The following is a 14,957-nucleotide window of genomic DNA, read 5'->3' as shown; positions in this document are numbered from 1 at the left end:
CACTCTGTCTCTTTACCTTGAAACGATGTGGCTTATGCCCAGAGTCTTGCTAAAAAGAGAGTCCTTTCAGTTTCTACTTATATAGTATTTTTCTGCATAGTGGCCACGTCTAGTCCCTATAGCACATTTGGGGGTCATACTGTCCTCTCCATCTCTAATAGCTCCAGAGTTCCCAGGCCCTATCACCAAAGGACTCACTCACACATAAAGTTTCCTCTTCTTGACCCCTTTCCTCAGGAAAGTGGGAGTGGAAATGTATGTTGCTAGCTAAAAACTCATCTCAAAGTCAGCCCAGCCAACCCTGATATGCTATTATTACTCTTACAGGTGATACACACATAATTTTTATTGCATTTGGAAGAGGATATGCTGAAAAAGAATGATTGGATTTTTGAATGTCATTGAGTACAGATGTAAATGTATTCATTCATTCAATATTTATTGAGCACCTTCTATGAGCCAGGACAGTTTTAGGAACTGGAAATAAAACAAAGAGACACAACCCAGTCTTACAAAAACCATATCTATAGTAGTTCATCTCAGTAACGGTAACCCATGCTCCCCCATAGGAATTTGGGGAGAAAGCATTCCTAATATAAAAAAAATGTTTTCGTTTTCCGATATCGTACTGCTACTCTTTCATGTGACTATCAATTTGTGCTGTGAATAGCTTTCAACAAATATCGACTCTAAATTTCTTCAGCAAAATGCAGTTGAGTATATGCCATTGCATATATCCACTCAATCCTTCAAGGTACTGTAACAATGTCCTACCTTTTTTTCTTTCTTTTTTTCTTTCTTTCTCTTTTTGTCCCTTCAGGTGTGTCAGTTCCAATCCCAGTGCTTGGACTGAGAGATGAAAGCAAGGTGTTCGTCAACAACACCACCTGCACGCTGAACGATCCAAACTTCGTTCTTATTGGGTCCTTCGTGGCTTTCTTCATACCGCTGACGATCATGGTGATCACCTACTGCCTCACGATCTACGTCCTTCGCAGACAAGCCTTGATGTTACTGCGCGGCCACACCGAGGAACTGCCCAGCATAAGTCTGGATTTCCTGAAGTGCTGCCGGAAGACCACGGACAGGGAGAACGCTGCCAAGCCCGCCCAAGACGTGAAGCCCCGCAAAAGAAAGAAGAAAGACAAACGTCCTAGGGGCACCATGCAGGCTATCAACAATGAACGGAAGGCATCTAAAGTCCTGGGCATTGTTTTCTTTGTGTTTCTGATCATGTGGTGCCCTTTTTTCATCACTAATATCCTGTCAGTTCTCTGTGAGAAGACCTGTAATCAGAAGCTCATGGAAAAGCTTCTGAACGTGTTTGTTTGGATCGGCTATGTTTGTTCAGGAATCAATCCTCTGGTATACACTCTTTTCAACAAGGTTTACCGACGGGCTTTCTCCAACTATCTGCGCTGCAATTACAAGGCAGAGAAAAAGCCTCCTGTCAGGCAAATCCGGAGAATTGCTGCCACTGCTTTGTCCGGGAGGGAGCTCAACGTTAACGTTTACCGGCACACCAATGAACCCGACACAGAGAAAGCAAATGACAATGAGCCGGGGATAGAGATGCAAGTTGAGAATTTGGAGCTCCCAGTGAATCCCGCCAATGTGGTTAGCGAAAGGATTAGCAGTGTGTAAGACGGTGCAGTAGTCTTTTCCTACAGCAATGCTAGAGATGTAGGAAAATATTCTTCTATGATGTTCTGTTGGTTCTAACTACTGTAAATATTACTGTCTGAAAAAAAGTGTTTTTATATAGCTTTGCAACCCTGTATTTTGCAATCATGCGTACAATAGTGAGATTTAGGGTTCTATATTTACTGTTTCTAATAGACGGGGAATAACTTATTTTGATTCTTTGATGAATGAAATGTTGATTGCTTTTTTTCCCTTCCTTCCTTCCTCCCTCCCTCCTCCCCTTTTCTTTTGTGAATAAGGAAATGTTTATCTCAGGTGGCATTTGCAGGAGACCAGAATGATGCATATGACAGTGGTTATATTTCAACCACACCAAAATGAAAAATTTGGTGGAATCTTTTTCTGGGTTAACAGTAAATATATACTTTAAATTCTTGCTGTGCTGTGCTCATCTACACACATAAACACAGTAAGATAGGTTCTGCCTTCCTCTACTATTTCACATCATCAGTGAGTCAAAGGCAGAACTTAGCTTTGTTGTCACGCATGGGGCAAAGTTGGACATTGTCAGAGAGCTGTGTTGATATTTTACTTCAATGTCTGCCCCCAAACATAGTGGTATTTTAACATAAGCAGCTGGTTAACTGGGACTACAGAAGTGGAAGGATGATACGAGATATATCCACTAATAGCTTTTCACTTCTTAAGGACAATGTTCAAATTCTGATTATAATGACAAGCAAATTGAAATTAATGTTTTCATTCTGGTCCTTAGTAAATACCTAATTCCCTAATTAAACTGGGAAATGAGATCCCAGATTTATTTCCCAATCCAGAATTCAACATCAATTGGATTTTGATCTCAGGATCCTGGAAATTCGTGTGCTGCACACAAAATGAAATTAGCATCTTGAGCCTTATTAAAATATTTTTTAAATTATGGTACCTCTGTCTATAGGACCCAATTTTGTAGTCAATTTTTGAGTAAAACTTACATTGGAAGCATAGATGATCAAAACCTTGGAAGTTTTACTTGATTAAGGACTACAGAATGAGGCCCTTAGAATGTGAAAAAAAAAAAAGTAATTTAAAGAAGCTTTTACTGAACTCTAGGAATAAGAGAAATACGGAGTTTCCATTTGGATTTTAAACAAAATTTATCTCATTTTCAGATCCTTCCAAACTCTAGTGCAGGAAAAGGCTGCAGCTAATTTGTGAAAGTGGCAAGCTCTTCATTGTACTACAATTATGTACCAGAAGTTTAAACCTTTGTTAAAATATAGTGTTGTGTTACAATCAGTGTTGGCCATTGTTTCATTCATGGGCCTACTGCTCTCTTAAGAATTCAGCACCACTTTACTAGCTTGCTAACCATGAAAGGTTTCGAACATTGCTAAAGTCAGACCATTAAATCTATGCTGTGTGCAGAGTACACAAGTGTTTTTAGTAACTGTATTTCCATGTGTGTCCATCTCACACAACTGTGGATCAATTTCTGAAGAATTCATGATGCTATTTCTTATACCTGACAGTTACTTACACACCTTAGAGTGTGCCTCTCAGTATCCTGAAACTGGTGAAAGCAGAATCTGAATTTCTAACCCCCCTGATCTGTATCCTCAACACAGCATAGAGAAATACAACAGTCTGCCACAGGGGCAGTGGGAAAGCTGCTGTACTTGAGGAAACTCGTACAGTCTCTACTTGATTTGCAACACTGCCAAATGTCAGTCAATTACTTGAGCATGCCCAAATCTAACATGAAAGTAAAGCCTACCTGCCTGTTAGCTCTGTCAAACTGCATGTTAAAACAACTATATGAAATTGAATGAGACGATCTAATTCTTACTGAAATTAAAATGTCTGAAGAAACATAGCATGCACTGAGCATGAGTTCTGCACATACAGATGGTGTCCCGCATGTATGCCATGTATGTTGCATGAATCTATCAATTTGTATTAATGTAGGGCAGAGTAGGTGATATCAAAGGACTGAAGAACATCCTTCAGCAGTCCTTCAAAAGACCACACATTCAGATCTGAAGTCCTGTGAGTATTAGAGAAAATTGGAAACATCTGATTTCTTTTCTTAACTATCAGGGCAAGCTCATAGCACATGTTTTACAAAGAAATAAAATATAAACCACAATTTTCAAAAGCACTAGCAATAAGTGGAACGATAACAGCTTATAGCACATTTGTTAATAATTCTTATGTCATCAAGTAGTAGTACTTAATAGTACCCAACACAGTAATTATTCTCAAATTGTGTGCTATTCGTAAGTTCTGTGCAGTTTGGTATGAAACAAATATAGTCATTTGGATATAAATCTTACAGTTCGAAGTTAAATCTACAAGCTTTTATAAATGTTTTAAAAATTCCATGTGATAACTGTAAACGTGGTGAATTTACTGTCAAACAGATAATTTTGATGAACTATTATATATGTATATCTGTTTAAGAAACGTGCAACAGACTGCCTTATATTATTTCCTGTAAAACTTCTCCTTCATCATATGGTACTTTTTGTGAGTGGTGGCAAAGTGTTGTCTTATTCCTGGTTGCTGTATGTTACCCATTCCAGGTTTTTGTGATACTTCCCATTAATTTATTAAATTTATTAAATGTTGGCTGATCTGTCATCTGTCTTTTTCCCCGCTGCATCATTGGAGGGGAAAATATATATCATTTCACCTTATTTTCTTTTAAAAGAAGTTCACAAACACAGCCAGAAAATATCACTCTTCTGATTAATTCCGCATGTACTCAAAGCCTACAACACCAGAGGAAAGACAATTAAGAGGTGTGAACAACAAAAACAATATTAAAACAACATTACTGATTACTCATGAGCAGAATAATTACACTCCCAAATTATCCTACCTTCCTTAATCCAAGCAAGGACATAGGGTGGCTCATGTGCTCTCCTTGCTATAAGTATCATTGCTGTTTCATTATCAACAGACTCTAAGCTCCCCAGGAACAAAAAGGACCATGTCTATCTTGTTGATGGTTTTATCCCCAATAGTTAGTAATTACTCTACATTCAACACATATATATACTGAGTATCAGTACCTGTGGGCCTTTTATTATCTTTTAATGTTGCCAAAATGGGCCTTACAATTCCCTGCTCTTCAGTCATGCAGTGTGGCACAATCACCTTAACTTACCTCTATCCCAAATGGCTTTGGACATCTCTGTAGTCGTCAGGGTCACCATACGAAGCTGCTCTGTTCCTCCACACCTGGAGTCGGGGACGATAAAATACATTGGCCTTTTCTTTCAACATTTATGCCTTTGTAATGCTGGGTGAGCCTAGGGGACATTGGCATGGCTTCAGTTCTCTGAGAAGAAAGCAGGAATACCTTATTTCTTTGCCACTATGAGTAAGTTGATTCCTAGGAGTGGGTCAAAAAATATAGGTTGAACTGATACTTAACACAACAGGGTCACAGCTGCCCATGGCCAGAAATATCTTGCACTGTTGAAGCTGGGGGCTACTCTTCCCCAACAGCAAGGTGATGGAGAGAGGTTGAAATTTCTGAAGGATCCCTGCCAGTGCGGCTCAGTGGTTGAGCATTGACCCATGAACCAAGAGGTCGCTGGTTCGATTCCCAGTCAGGGCACATGGCCAGGTTGGGGGCTAGATCAGCCAATTGGTGTTTCTATCCCTCTATCCCTCTATTCCTCTCTCTCTAAAATCAATAAAAACATATTTTTTTTAAAAAGAAAATTTTGAAGGTAAAGAATTGGAGTGGCTACTACTGTGGGAAAGGAAGGTGGGCAAGGGAAGGCTGAGGCGCTTCATTCCATAGCACTGGAAGATCTTTGTGGTCTGAAGAGAGAATGATGCTTCCTGCTATCAAGTAGCAGTAAGTTTCTGTCTACTGCGGAAGTTAAATTGAAGTTTGTAAAATAAATTCACCAAGACAAACACAACCAGAAAGTATCACCCTTTCTGACTAATTCTGCATGTACTCAAAGACTACACCACCAAGGGAAAGATTATTAAGAAGCATGAACAACAAAACCAGTATCACACTTAGCTGACTCCCATGGAATTTGAATCGAGGATATCCCCTCAAAGTTGTCCCAAGTTGAAGTGGGGGGGCCTGACCTCTACACCTGCACTGCCCCCAAGAGAGATGTATGACCTTGTGCCAGTTCACTCTCTTCCAAACAGGCAACACCCAAACAGGCTTATAGCTGAAAGCTGTCAGTCTACAGTCAGACCAGCACCCAAGGAACAAATCTTCAGCCCTGAAGGTGGGACCTTGGCAGGATAGCATAGCGTCCATAACAAATAGCATATTTATTTATTGGGTAGGAAAGATTCACTACCTAGTCCATCACCTATAACATGAAACAACCTGGTTGGCTGTCACTTCAGCCAAAATCAAAGGAAAGGGAAGCAAAAGGAAATACATGTTTTTATATGTGGTTTCTCTTCTTATTAAAGCTATTCTCAATCAACAGCTTATTGGGATTCTTAGATTTCTGAATTCATGTAGGTAGCTTAAGCTAAGCTGTAATAAAAATCCCAAAGTCTCAGTGGCTAAACAAAAACAAAGACTCATTTTGTTGCCAGAAAACCTCTGTTCACCATAGTTACTCTGGAAAAAATTGGTGATAGAGGCTTCATCTTTACATGTGCTCCCACGTAGCAGAGGGAGGGGAACTTGGTGAACATATTTCTCCCGCGAAATTTAACCTTACTGCTAATTTTCTTTTTTCTTTTTTTAAATATATATTGATTTCAGAGAGAGGAAGGGAGAGGGAGAGAGAGATAGAAACATCAATGATGAGAGAGTCATCATTGATCGGCTGCCTCCTGCACGTCCCCAACTGGGGGTCAAGCCCGCAACCCAGGCATGTGCCCTGACCGAGAATGAAACTTCTATCTCCTGGATCCTAGGTCAATGCTCAACCGCTGAGCCACGCCCAGCTGGGCCTTTACTGCTAATTTTCAATTTACTATTTCTAAATCTATCCATATCCTCGTACCTTACCTATAACATTATTTATATCCTTAACTTTATCCTTAAAACTATCTCTATATGTAGTTTTATCCCTGCCCTTAACTTTAGAATTAATTCTAACCCTAACCCTTGTCTCTAAATTCTAACATTATTGCTATGATGCTGCCTTTCTGTAAACTCTAACATTATTCATACCTCTAACCCTAGCCTTATAATTAACTCCAATTCTTCCCCCTCCTTTTAACCCTCCTTGGGGCTAACTCTAAACTTACTTCTAACCTTCCATCTAAGCTCAAGCTCTAGCACGAACTATTTTAGCTTTATTCTGAAAATGTTTTTGTTAACATCCTGAGAAGCTGGACTGGAAGACACAGAAAGAAAAATATGATTGCTCCTACATCTCAGAATTGGGGAGTGGACGGGAAGAGATTAATCAAAACACTTATATGCATATATGCGTAACCAATGGACACAGACATCTTGTGGTGAAGGCCTGGGGTAGGGCAGGGGCTAGGAGGAGGTGGGGAAAGAAGGGGGGAAATTGGGGGACATCTGCAATAATGTCAACAATAAAATAAAATAAAATTGAATATAATAAAATAAAATCTAAAAAATGCAAAAAAAAAAAGGAAAGATATGATTGATCCTTTTTTACTTCTCTGTCTAAAAGCTTCACACTCAAAATAGCTTCAAGTGACCTACTCCCTATGCACTATCTTGATATTATTAATTTTATTATAATTATCATTTTGAGCGCTAGCAATACGCCAAACATGCTTTGTTTTATGTAGATATGTTGGTATATTTAAAATCTCCACTTTGCAGTTGTGGAAAGTGAGAATCAAAGAGGCAATGGGTCTTTACCTAAGTGGCAATGCTAGAAAGAGCAGAGGTCGAACCATCTCGTTTCTAAGTCTGTGTGATTCCCACTATGCCATATGATTCCTTCTTAGAGTCCCATAGGCAAAACTGGCTTTCCCAGAGCAGAAATCATCACCCACCCCAAAGCATATCTTTCCAAGTATTTCCACTTCAAAATGGGGTAAGGAAGTAGATGAGTGGAAGAGAGGAATAAGTCTTTTAAAGTTCCTTCACTCCTGCCACTAAAATTAATAAGAATGGTCATGCACTGTCCACTGTGAATTCCTATCATGCAAGAGCCCTTCCCTGAACAGGTTGGAAAGAGGAACAAGGTTTGAACAAACAGCAACTAACATGAGATTGATAGTGACAAAGAACCCTTCTTTCAGAAGTGACTTGTTTATGCTTAAGATGAAAGGGATACTTGAAACACTTATGATGAAGATTATGTTGCTGCTGATGTAAAATAAACAATTCATAAGTTTTAAATTGATTGCCCTTCTGAGTAACATGATGAAACCTAGCACTATCCTGCTCTATCCCACCTTGAACATTAAGCAGCATATCTATGCTATATATAATACCTGACTATTTGTCATGTAGTAGCCATCTTGGTTATCACATAGATTATTGTGGTGTTGCAGTGCTTGTGTTCAAGTAACCTATATTTAACTTAATAATGACCACAAAGGGCAAGAGTAGTGATGCTGGCAGTGCAGGTATGCCCAAGAGAGGCCATAATGTATATGTATGTATAGGAAAAAAATATATATAAATAATAGTTGGGACTACCCATGGTTTCAGGCATCCACTGGGAGGGTCTTAGAACATACCAGCCATGGATAAGGTGGGACTACTATATTTTCTGCTGAAGACAATCAAGGCCCAAAAGACTCAGAAAGAGCCATTTACCTACCCCTTAACCATAAGAATTTAGATAGAGGGGCTGGTCCAGGAGAAGAGCTATCACTAGAGATAGCAACAGAGTATGGGCTAGGTGGGTTAGGTATGGCGAGCTGGGGGGAGCAAGCTGGCAGAGTTTGTTCAAATCCTTCTTTGTGTCTCATTGTCTCTACATGGGATGGCAAACATTTGTTTACCTAACATTTGCTCATTCCATCTTCTTGTAAATTGTTTTTCTTCCCTTTTATGCCCCAGACCCCTACACCCTTTTCTTTAGCTCAGGACAGCATATAAGCCTCAATTACCTGGTTGTTTTTGGGCTTCTCATGCCTATGTGAGGCTCCTGTATATACATGTGTAATTAAATTTGGTTTTTTTCTCCTTTTAATCTATCTTAAATCAATTTCATTATTAGACCAGTCAAAAGGACATAGAGGGGTAAAGAAAAAAGTTTTCCTTACCTACATTATGTTTACTGTTTCCATCAGTAAAGGTATTCCCTTTAATGATTAGTTGTTTTTTATGATTGGCTTTGTTCTGACCTGCTTATGATAAATCCTCTCAGGTTTTATTTTTATTTATCTTTAATTTTAAGATGTAAATGATGTGTTTAGCTGTGGTTTCCTTTGTATATATCTTGCTTGGGGTTCACTGAACTTCTTGAATGGATAAGTTAATATCTTTCATCAACTTTCAAAATCATTAGCTATACTCTTTTTTAATATTGCTTCTGCCTTATCTCTCTTCTCTACTGCTGGAACCCTAATTGTTCATATGTTCAACCTTTTGAACATGTTCTACATGTCTCTTAAACTGTCATCTGTTTTTGTCCATTTTATTTGCCTCTCTATTCTTCAGTTTATGTACTATTGACCTAGCTTCCATTTAGCTACTTCTGAAATTTATATCCAATCTGTTATTAAACTCATCCATTGAGTTTTTAATTTCAAATATTGTTTTTACCAGTTCCAAAATACCTATTTAATTATTTTTATAGATTTCAATTTTAAGACAAAACAAATCAGTCGTTTATGTATTTGTTCATTCTCAATTACATTAAAAGTTTTAGTCATAGTTATTTTAAAGTGTTTTATACTAAAACTTCAATATCTTGATCACCTGCAAGGGTGCTTTATATCTATTGGGTTTTTTTCTCTTGACTATCTGTCACATCATTTTTCCTCTTTATATGTCTCATAATTTTTATTGTACGTCTCACATTGTGAATTAAAGAACCATAAAAAGTTCACACAATATTATCTTCCACCACAAATGGTTCTAATAGAATATGGGATGGATGATGGTAGGGCTTGATTATGACAATTTAATTTGGAATTGAGCTTCTTTTTGCTGAATTTGAGTTTTTGTAAGGTTATTTACCTCTAAACCACCAGTGATTCCTTCCATTGTTTTCAATTGAAATTTTGGTAGAGCTCTGTCACTTCAGTCTGAGAGATTGTTAGAGATTCAGCTTTGCCTTTCAGAAAATTTGAGCTTCAAAATTTAGCAAAAGTCTTGTGCAAGAAATAGCCATGTTTTTGATACCCTTTAAATTTCTAGTTTTGCCATTCTAACCTCACATGAATGCCAACATCTCTGGTAACCCCTTTGCCCCTCCACAGTAGCCTTCTAAAAGAGGTCCAGTCTGCATTTGTAAATGCTAGGTAAGTCTGGTATTAATAAATTTCTCCAGGTAAAAAGGGATTATTCAGCCTTAGTATTAATTCACCATTCCTTCTAGGTCTTTTATTTCTTTTCTGTTTTGATTTTGTAGGCTCTTCCTAATGGCTATTCCTTCTATCTTAAATATGCCAAGACAATAGGATATTTTACTTTGCCTTTCAAAAGCTTTTATCTCGACTATTTAACTTCCCATAAAGGATCCTAAGAAAGTATTATCTGTGTATTTGAGTGTACCGCTCATGGAGATGGTTGGGTTGTACTTTGGCATGATCTGAAGCTGTCCACTGGATGTGCTGGCTCTAAGGCTTCCCCAGAGGTGCAGGCCAAAGTCCGCAGCCACCTCTGCCCTGCCCAGGCCTACTTGTCTTGAACTACAAAGTGATCTGCACATGGCTGCTACTTGTGCTGGGCTTGGAGATGCTTGGGAGAGGTCTAGCTGTGAAACAAAGCTGGCTGCCACTAGTGTTGGGACTGAGGCCACTTAGCATGAGTTATGGGGCATGCCAAGGCCAGATGCTGCTTGTTTGGGATTTGTGAACCTTTGAGAGATTTTAGGAAAGTCCACAGTATGAGCCAACAGAAGCTGTATGGAAAAGCCACTGGAACCAGCTTGGGTGGGCCATCAAGTTGGGTGGGGCAGGGTCTCAGGGAATCACAGGGTGGGGGAATAGTGTGAGTCAAGTTGATGGAGACTCAGATATGGTGCCTGCTTGCTTGGTCTGGGAGGGGAGGGCTCAGCAAAGCATCAATGGCCTCTGTGAGCACTTCTATCTGGGAGAAAGCTGCTCTTTCAGCCCTTGCTCTGAAGCCAGATGATTCAGTTCCTCCCCCATGTCCCTGGTGCATTTTGAGCTGCTGCCCCAGTGCTAGAACTCGGAGAGAGTTAGTCTGTGTGTGAGCTCTTTAAGAGGAATGTTTGGGACTCTAGCAGCCCTTTGTGTCACTCAGCCACGATCCCCACTGCTTTTCACAGCCTGAGGTTATGGGGAATTCTTTTCCTGGCATTGGAACCCTGGTCTTGAGGGCCTGGTGTGGGGCTTGGACCACTTGCTCTTAAGGGGAGAACCCCCACAGTCAAGATATCCTTCCCAGTTTTTAACCACTTCATGTGGGTGTGGGACTAGCTTATTTTGGGTCTCTGCCCCTCTTACCAGTCTTCATGTGGCTTCTTATTTCCTTAGTTATAGGACTTACATCCAGCCAGATTTCAGGCCGTTCTAAATGATGGTTGTTCTGTAGTTTAGTTGTAATTTTGATGTGGTCGTGTGAGTACTGCATTTACCTACTCTATCATCCTGTAAAATGTTCCATCATTTCATGTTCCATCAAGTTTAAGATATTATTTTGCAAAATACCTAATTTTTTTAAGTTCCAGTCAGTGGAAGCATTAACCCTCCATAATTATTATGTGGTACAATGAAGCAGTAGCCCCCTTGTTGCTTTTTGAAATGTGATTATGAAAATAAAACTTGCTTTGGGTAAAAATTCTTATTGTGCCCGGCCAGGTGTGGCTCAGCAGTTGAGCATCAACCTAGGATCCAGGAGATGGCGGTTCTATTCCCAGTCAGGGCACATCACTGGGTTTCGGGCTCCATCCCCAGTCGGGGGGAGGGGGGGGCGGGAGGCAGCCGATCAATGACAACTCTCTCATTATTGATGTTTATATATCTCTCTCTCTCCCTCTCCCTTCCTCTCTCTGAAATCAATAAAGATATATTTTTTTTAATTCTTATTGTACACATATGCAGTGAAGGAAAGGCTCCCTCTAACTAATTCTATACTCCATGATCCCATATCTTAGAGTTAATCATCATCATAGTTGACTCCTTTGTCCTTTGAAAAATCTTCCAGGCATGTACATTCACATGTGTATCAGTACTGTGTGCATCTTGTATTTATAAAAAGCATTACTCTGCATTTCAGAGTTTTTCACGCAACTTCATATTCCAAAGGATTTGTAACTCAACTATGTAACTTAGAATGCCTTCAAATCAGAAAATGTAAAGCTACTTTATATTCAGTTGCAGAAAAATGCTAAAATGTATATAAAGAATCCCTTTCTGTTGTAAATTGAGGATTTTTTCAGTATCTTGCTAATACAATTCTGCAGTAAGTGTTCTTTTATATAGGCTTTTGAATATATGAAACAGTAGAGATGGAGGAACACTAGATATGAAATTTCTGAATCATAAAGTTTATATATTTTATGTATTGACAAATATTAATTGTCCTCTAAAGAGATTTCACCAGTTGTTCCTGTTCCTCCAATTTCTTGTGATGGTGTTCAAGACACACTACCCGAAATTATGGCACCCAGCTATATTGAATGTTTTAAGTTAAAAGAGTTTGAGAAAACTGTAGAAGCAGGAAGATCACTCTGACGTTCCGCATAGCCCACCCCCACTCAGAGTAGCCTTGCTAAATTTCCCCCACCTTACTATACTTACTTCATAATCCTTAATAAATCTAAACAGCTGCCCACTCTTCGTCAAAGCTGGCATAAAAATTCTCAGGTCTGAGATTCTTGAACAAGATGGTGGCGGAGGTAACTACAGTCCCCCCTACCTCCCCCAACCACATCAAAATGACAACTAAAACACAGAACCACCATCACTCAGAGCCTCCTGAAATCTGGCTGAACAGAAGCCCCACAACCAGGGACCTGAAGAAGCACCGAGACCGGTAGGAGGGGCGGAGACGCGGGTGGATTGCAGCTGAATCGGAGACATGCTGCGAGCCAACACCCGGTGCCGCAGGTTAAAACCAGGAGGGAATCTCGGTGGTGGAGGTTTCCTGGAGGAGTGAGGGGTCCCAGCCCCACATCAGGCTCCCAGCCCAGGGCTTCAGGGCCAGGAAGAGATGTCCCCACAACTCCGGGCTGTGAAACCAGCGGGGACTGTCCCTGAGGGTCGCAGAGGCTGAGGGAGCCCCAGGCTTTCCTCTTAAAGGGCCTGGCACGAACTCACTCAGACGTGCTCCCTCTGAGCCCAGCGCCGGGCAGCAGCTTGAAAGGACCTGGGGCACTTGGGGAGGAACTATCCTGCCTGAAATTGGAGAGAGAGGTGGAGGGTCAGCTTCCTCCCAGGCAGAAGAGCTGCCAGAGGCCATTGATCCTTTGGCGAGTCTTGCTCTACCGAGCTGGCCAGCAGGCACCATATTTGAATCGCCAGCGCCTGACTCACACCTTTGTCCCTGCCCTGGTGATTCCTGGAGGCCCCGCCCCTCTCTCTACCTGTAGGCTCATCCAAGCTGTTCCCAGTGGCTTTTCTATGCAAGTGGCCTCTCTAGCCTCATGCTTAAGACTGTTGTAAAATCTCTCAAATAAGCAGCATCGTGCCCCATACGGGTTGATAAGTGGCCCCAGGCCTGGCACTAGCGGCAGCTGCATTGGCTCATAGCTTGGCCTCTCCTGGACACCTCCAAGCCCCGCACAAGTAGCAGCCAACTACAGTTTGCTGCATAGCTCATGCTGGGTGGCCCTGGGCAAGGCACTGGCACAGGCTGACTTTGCACCATCTCGGAGGAGCAAGAGACAGTGTACCTGGTGGTCAGACTTGACCACACTGGATTATAACCCTACCACATTCACAAGTGACACACTCAGGGGGCACACTTGGTGACCCCCAAAGCTCCAGTAGAATAAATCCTGCTCCATAGGGGTGTCTCCAGCACAGCAGCTCTTTGGCTGTGGTTGCAGCTGGTCCTCACAGCTGATTGGCTGGGGGGTCAATTCCTCCCAGTGATGCCAACAGCAAAGAAGTCTCAACTACAACAGGACAGTGCACACAGCCCACACAGGGGAGCACCTAGAAGGCCCAGCTCAGGTGACTGGGGAGGCTGAGCCACTGGACCCTACAGGACACCTACTACACAAAGCCACTCTACAAATTCCAGGAGACATAGCAGCTCTACCTAATACATAGAAACAAACACCTGGAAGCAGCCAAAATGCAGAGGCAAAGAAACACGTCACAAAGGAAAGAAAAGAAGAAATCTCCAGAAAAAGAACTAAATGAAATACAGCCAAGCAAGCTAAAAGATGTAGACTTCAGAATAATGGTTATAAGGATGCTCAACGATATTGGTAAGACTATTACAAAGATAAATGAGACCATTGATGACATAATAAAGTACCAATTTGAAATGAAGGCTACAGGAACTGAAATGAAGAATAATTTACAGGGAATCAACAGTAGTGTAGACGATGCTGAGAATCAAATCAGCAATTTGGAACATGAGGAAACAAAAAACACCCAACCAGAAAAGCAAAAAGGAAAAAGGATCCAGAAATATAAAGATAGCGTAAGGAGTCTCTGGGACAACTTCTAGAGACCCAACATTCATATAATTGCGGTGCCAGAAGGGGAAGACAGAGACTAAGAAATTGAAAACCTATTTGAAAAAATAATGACAGAAAACTTCACCTACGTGAGAAAAGAAATAGACTTACAAGTCCAGGACGCACAGAGAGTCCCAAAGAAGAGGAACCCAAAGAGGCCCACAGCAAGACACATCATCATTAAAATGCCAAAGGTTAAAGACAAAGAGAGAATCTTAAAAGCAGCAAGAGAAAAGCAGTTAGTTATCTACAAGGGAGCACCCATATGACTGTCAGCTGATTTCTCAACAGAAACCTTGCAGGCCAGAAGGAAGTGGCAAGAAATATTCAAAGTGATGAAAAACATGGAACTACAACCAAGATTGCTCTACCCAGCATAGCTATCATTTACAACTGAAGGTCAAATAAAGAACTTCTCAGACAAGGAAAAACTAAAGGAGTTCATCACCACCAGACCAGCACTACAGGAAATGTTGAAGGGTCTTCTTTAAGAAGAAGCTAATGAACAAAAGAATCTGACAAACTAAATAGATCGGGAGATATTGA

At 40.7% G+C, this 14,957-nt stretch overlaps 1 protein-coding gene across 1 annotated transcript in view; it reads left to right on the top strand.

The window, feature by feature from the left end:
* Window positions 1-4,271, top strand: part of HTR2C (5-hydroxytryptamine receptor 2C) — a gene marked incomplete at its 5' end in the record, with an annotated part of 34,402 nt that extends 30,131 nt beyond the window's left edge. The window contains one exon of the mRNA XM_081126363.1: window positions 821-4,271. Coding sequence (XP_080982489.1) covers window positions 821-1,644 — 824 coding nt within the window. The 3' untranslated portion in view covers window positions 1,645-4,271. The remainder of the gene's footprint in view (window positions 1-820) is intronic.
* Between the last annotated feature and the right edge of the window lie 10,686 nt (window positions 4,272-14,957).

Source organism: Miniopterus schreibersii (assembly GCF_964146895.1).
Source record: "Miniopterus schreibersii genome assembly, chromosome: X".
In the NCBI taxonomy this organism is placed as follows: domain Eukaryota; kingdom Metazoa; phylum Chordata; class Mammalia; order Chiroptera; family Miniopteridae; genus Miniopterus; species Miniopterus schreibersii.
The sequence above is the reverse complement of the archived record's forward strand: the minus strand, read 5'-3'. Positions and strand labels throughout refer to the sequence as shown.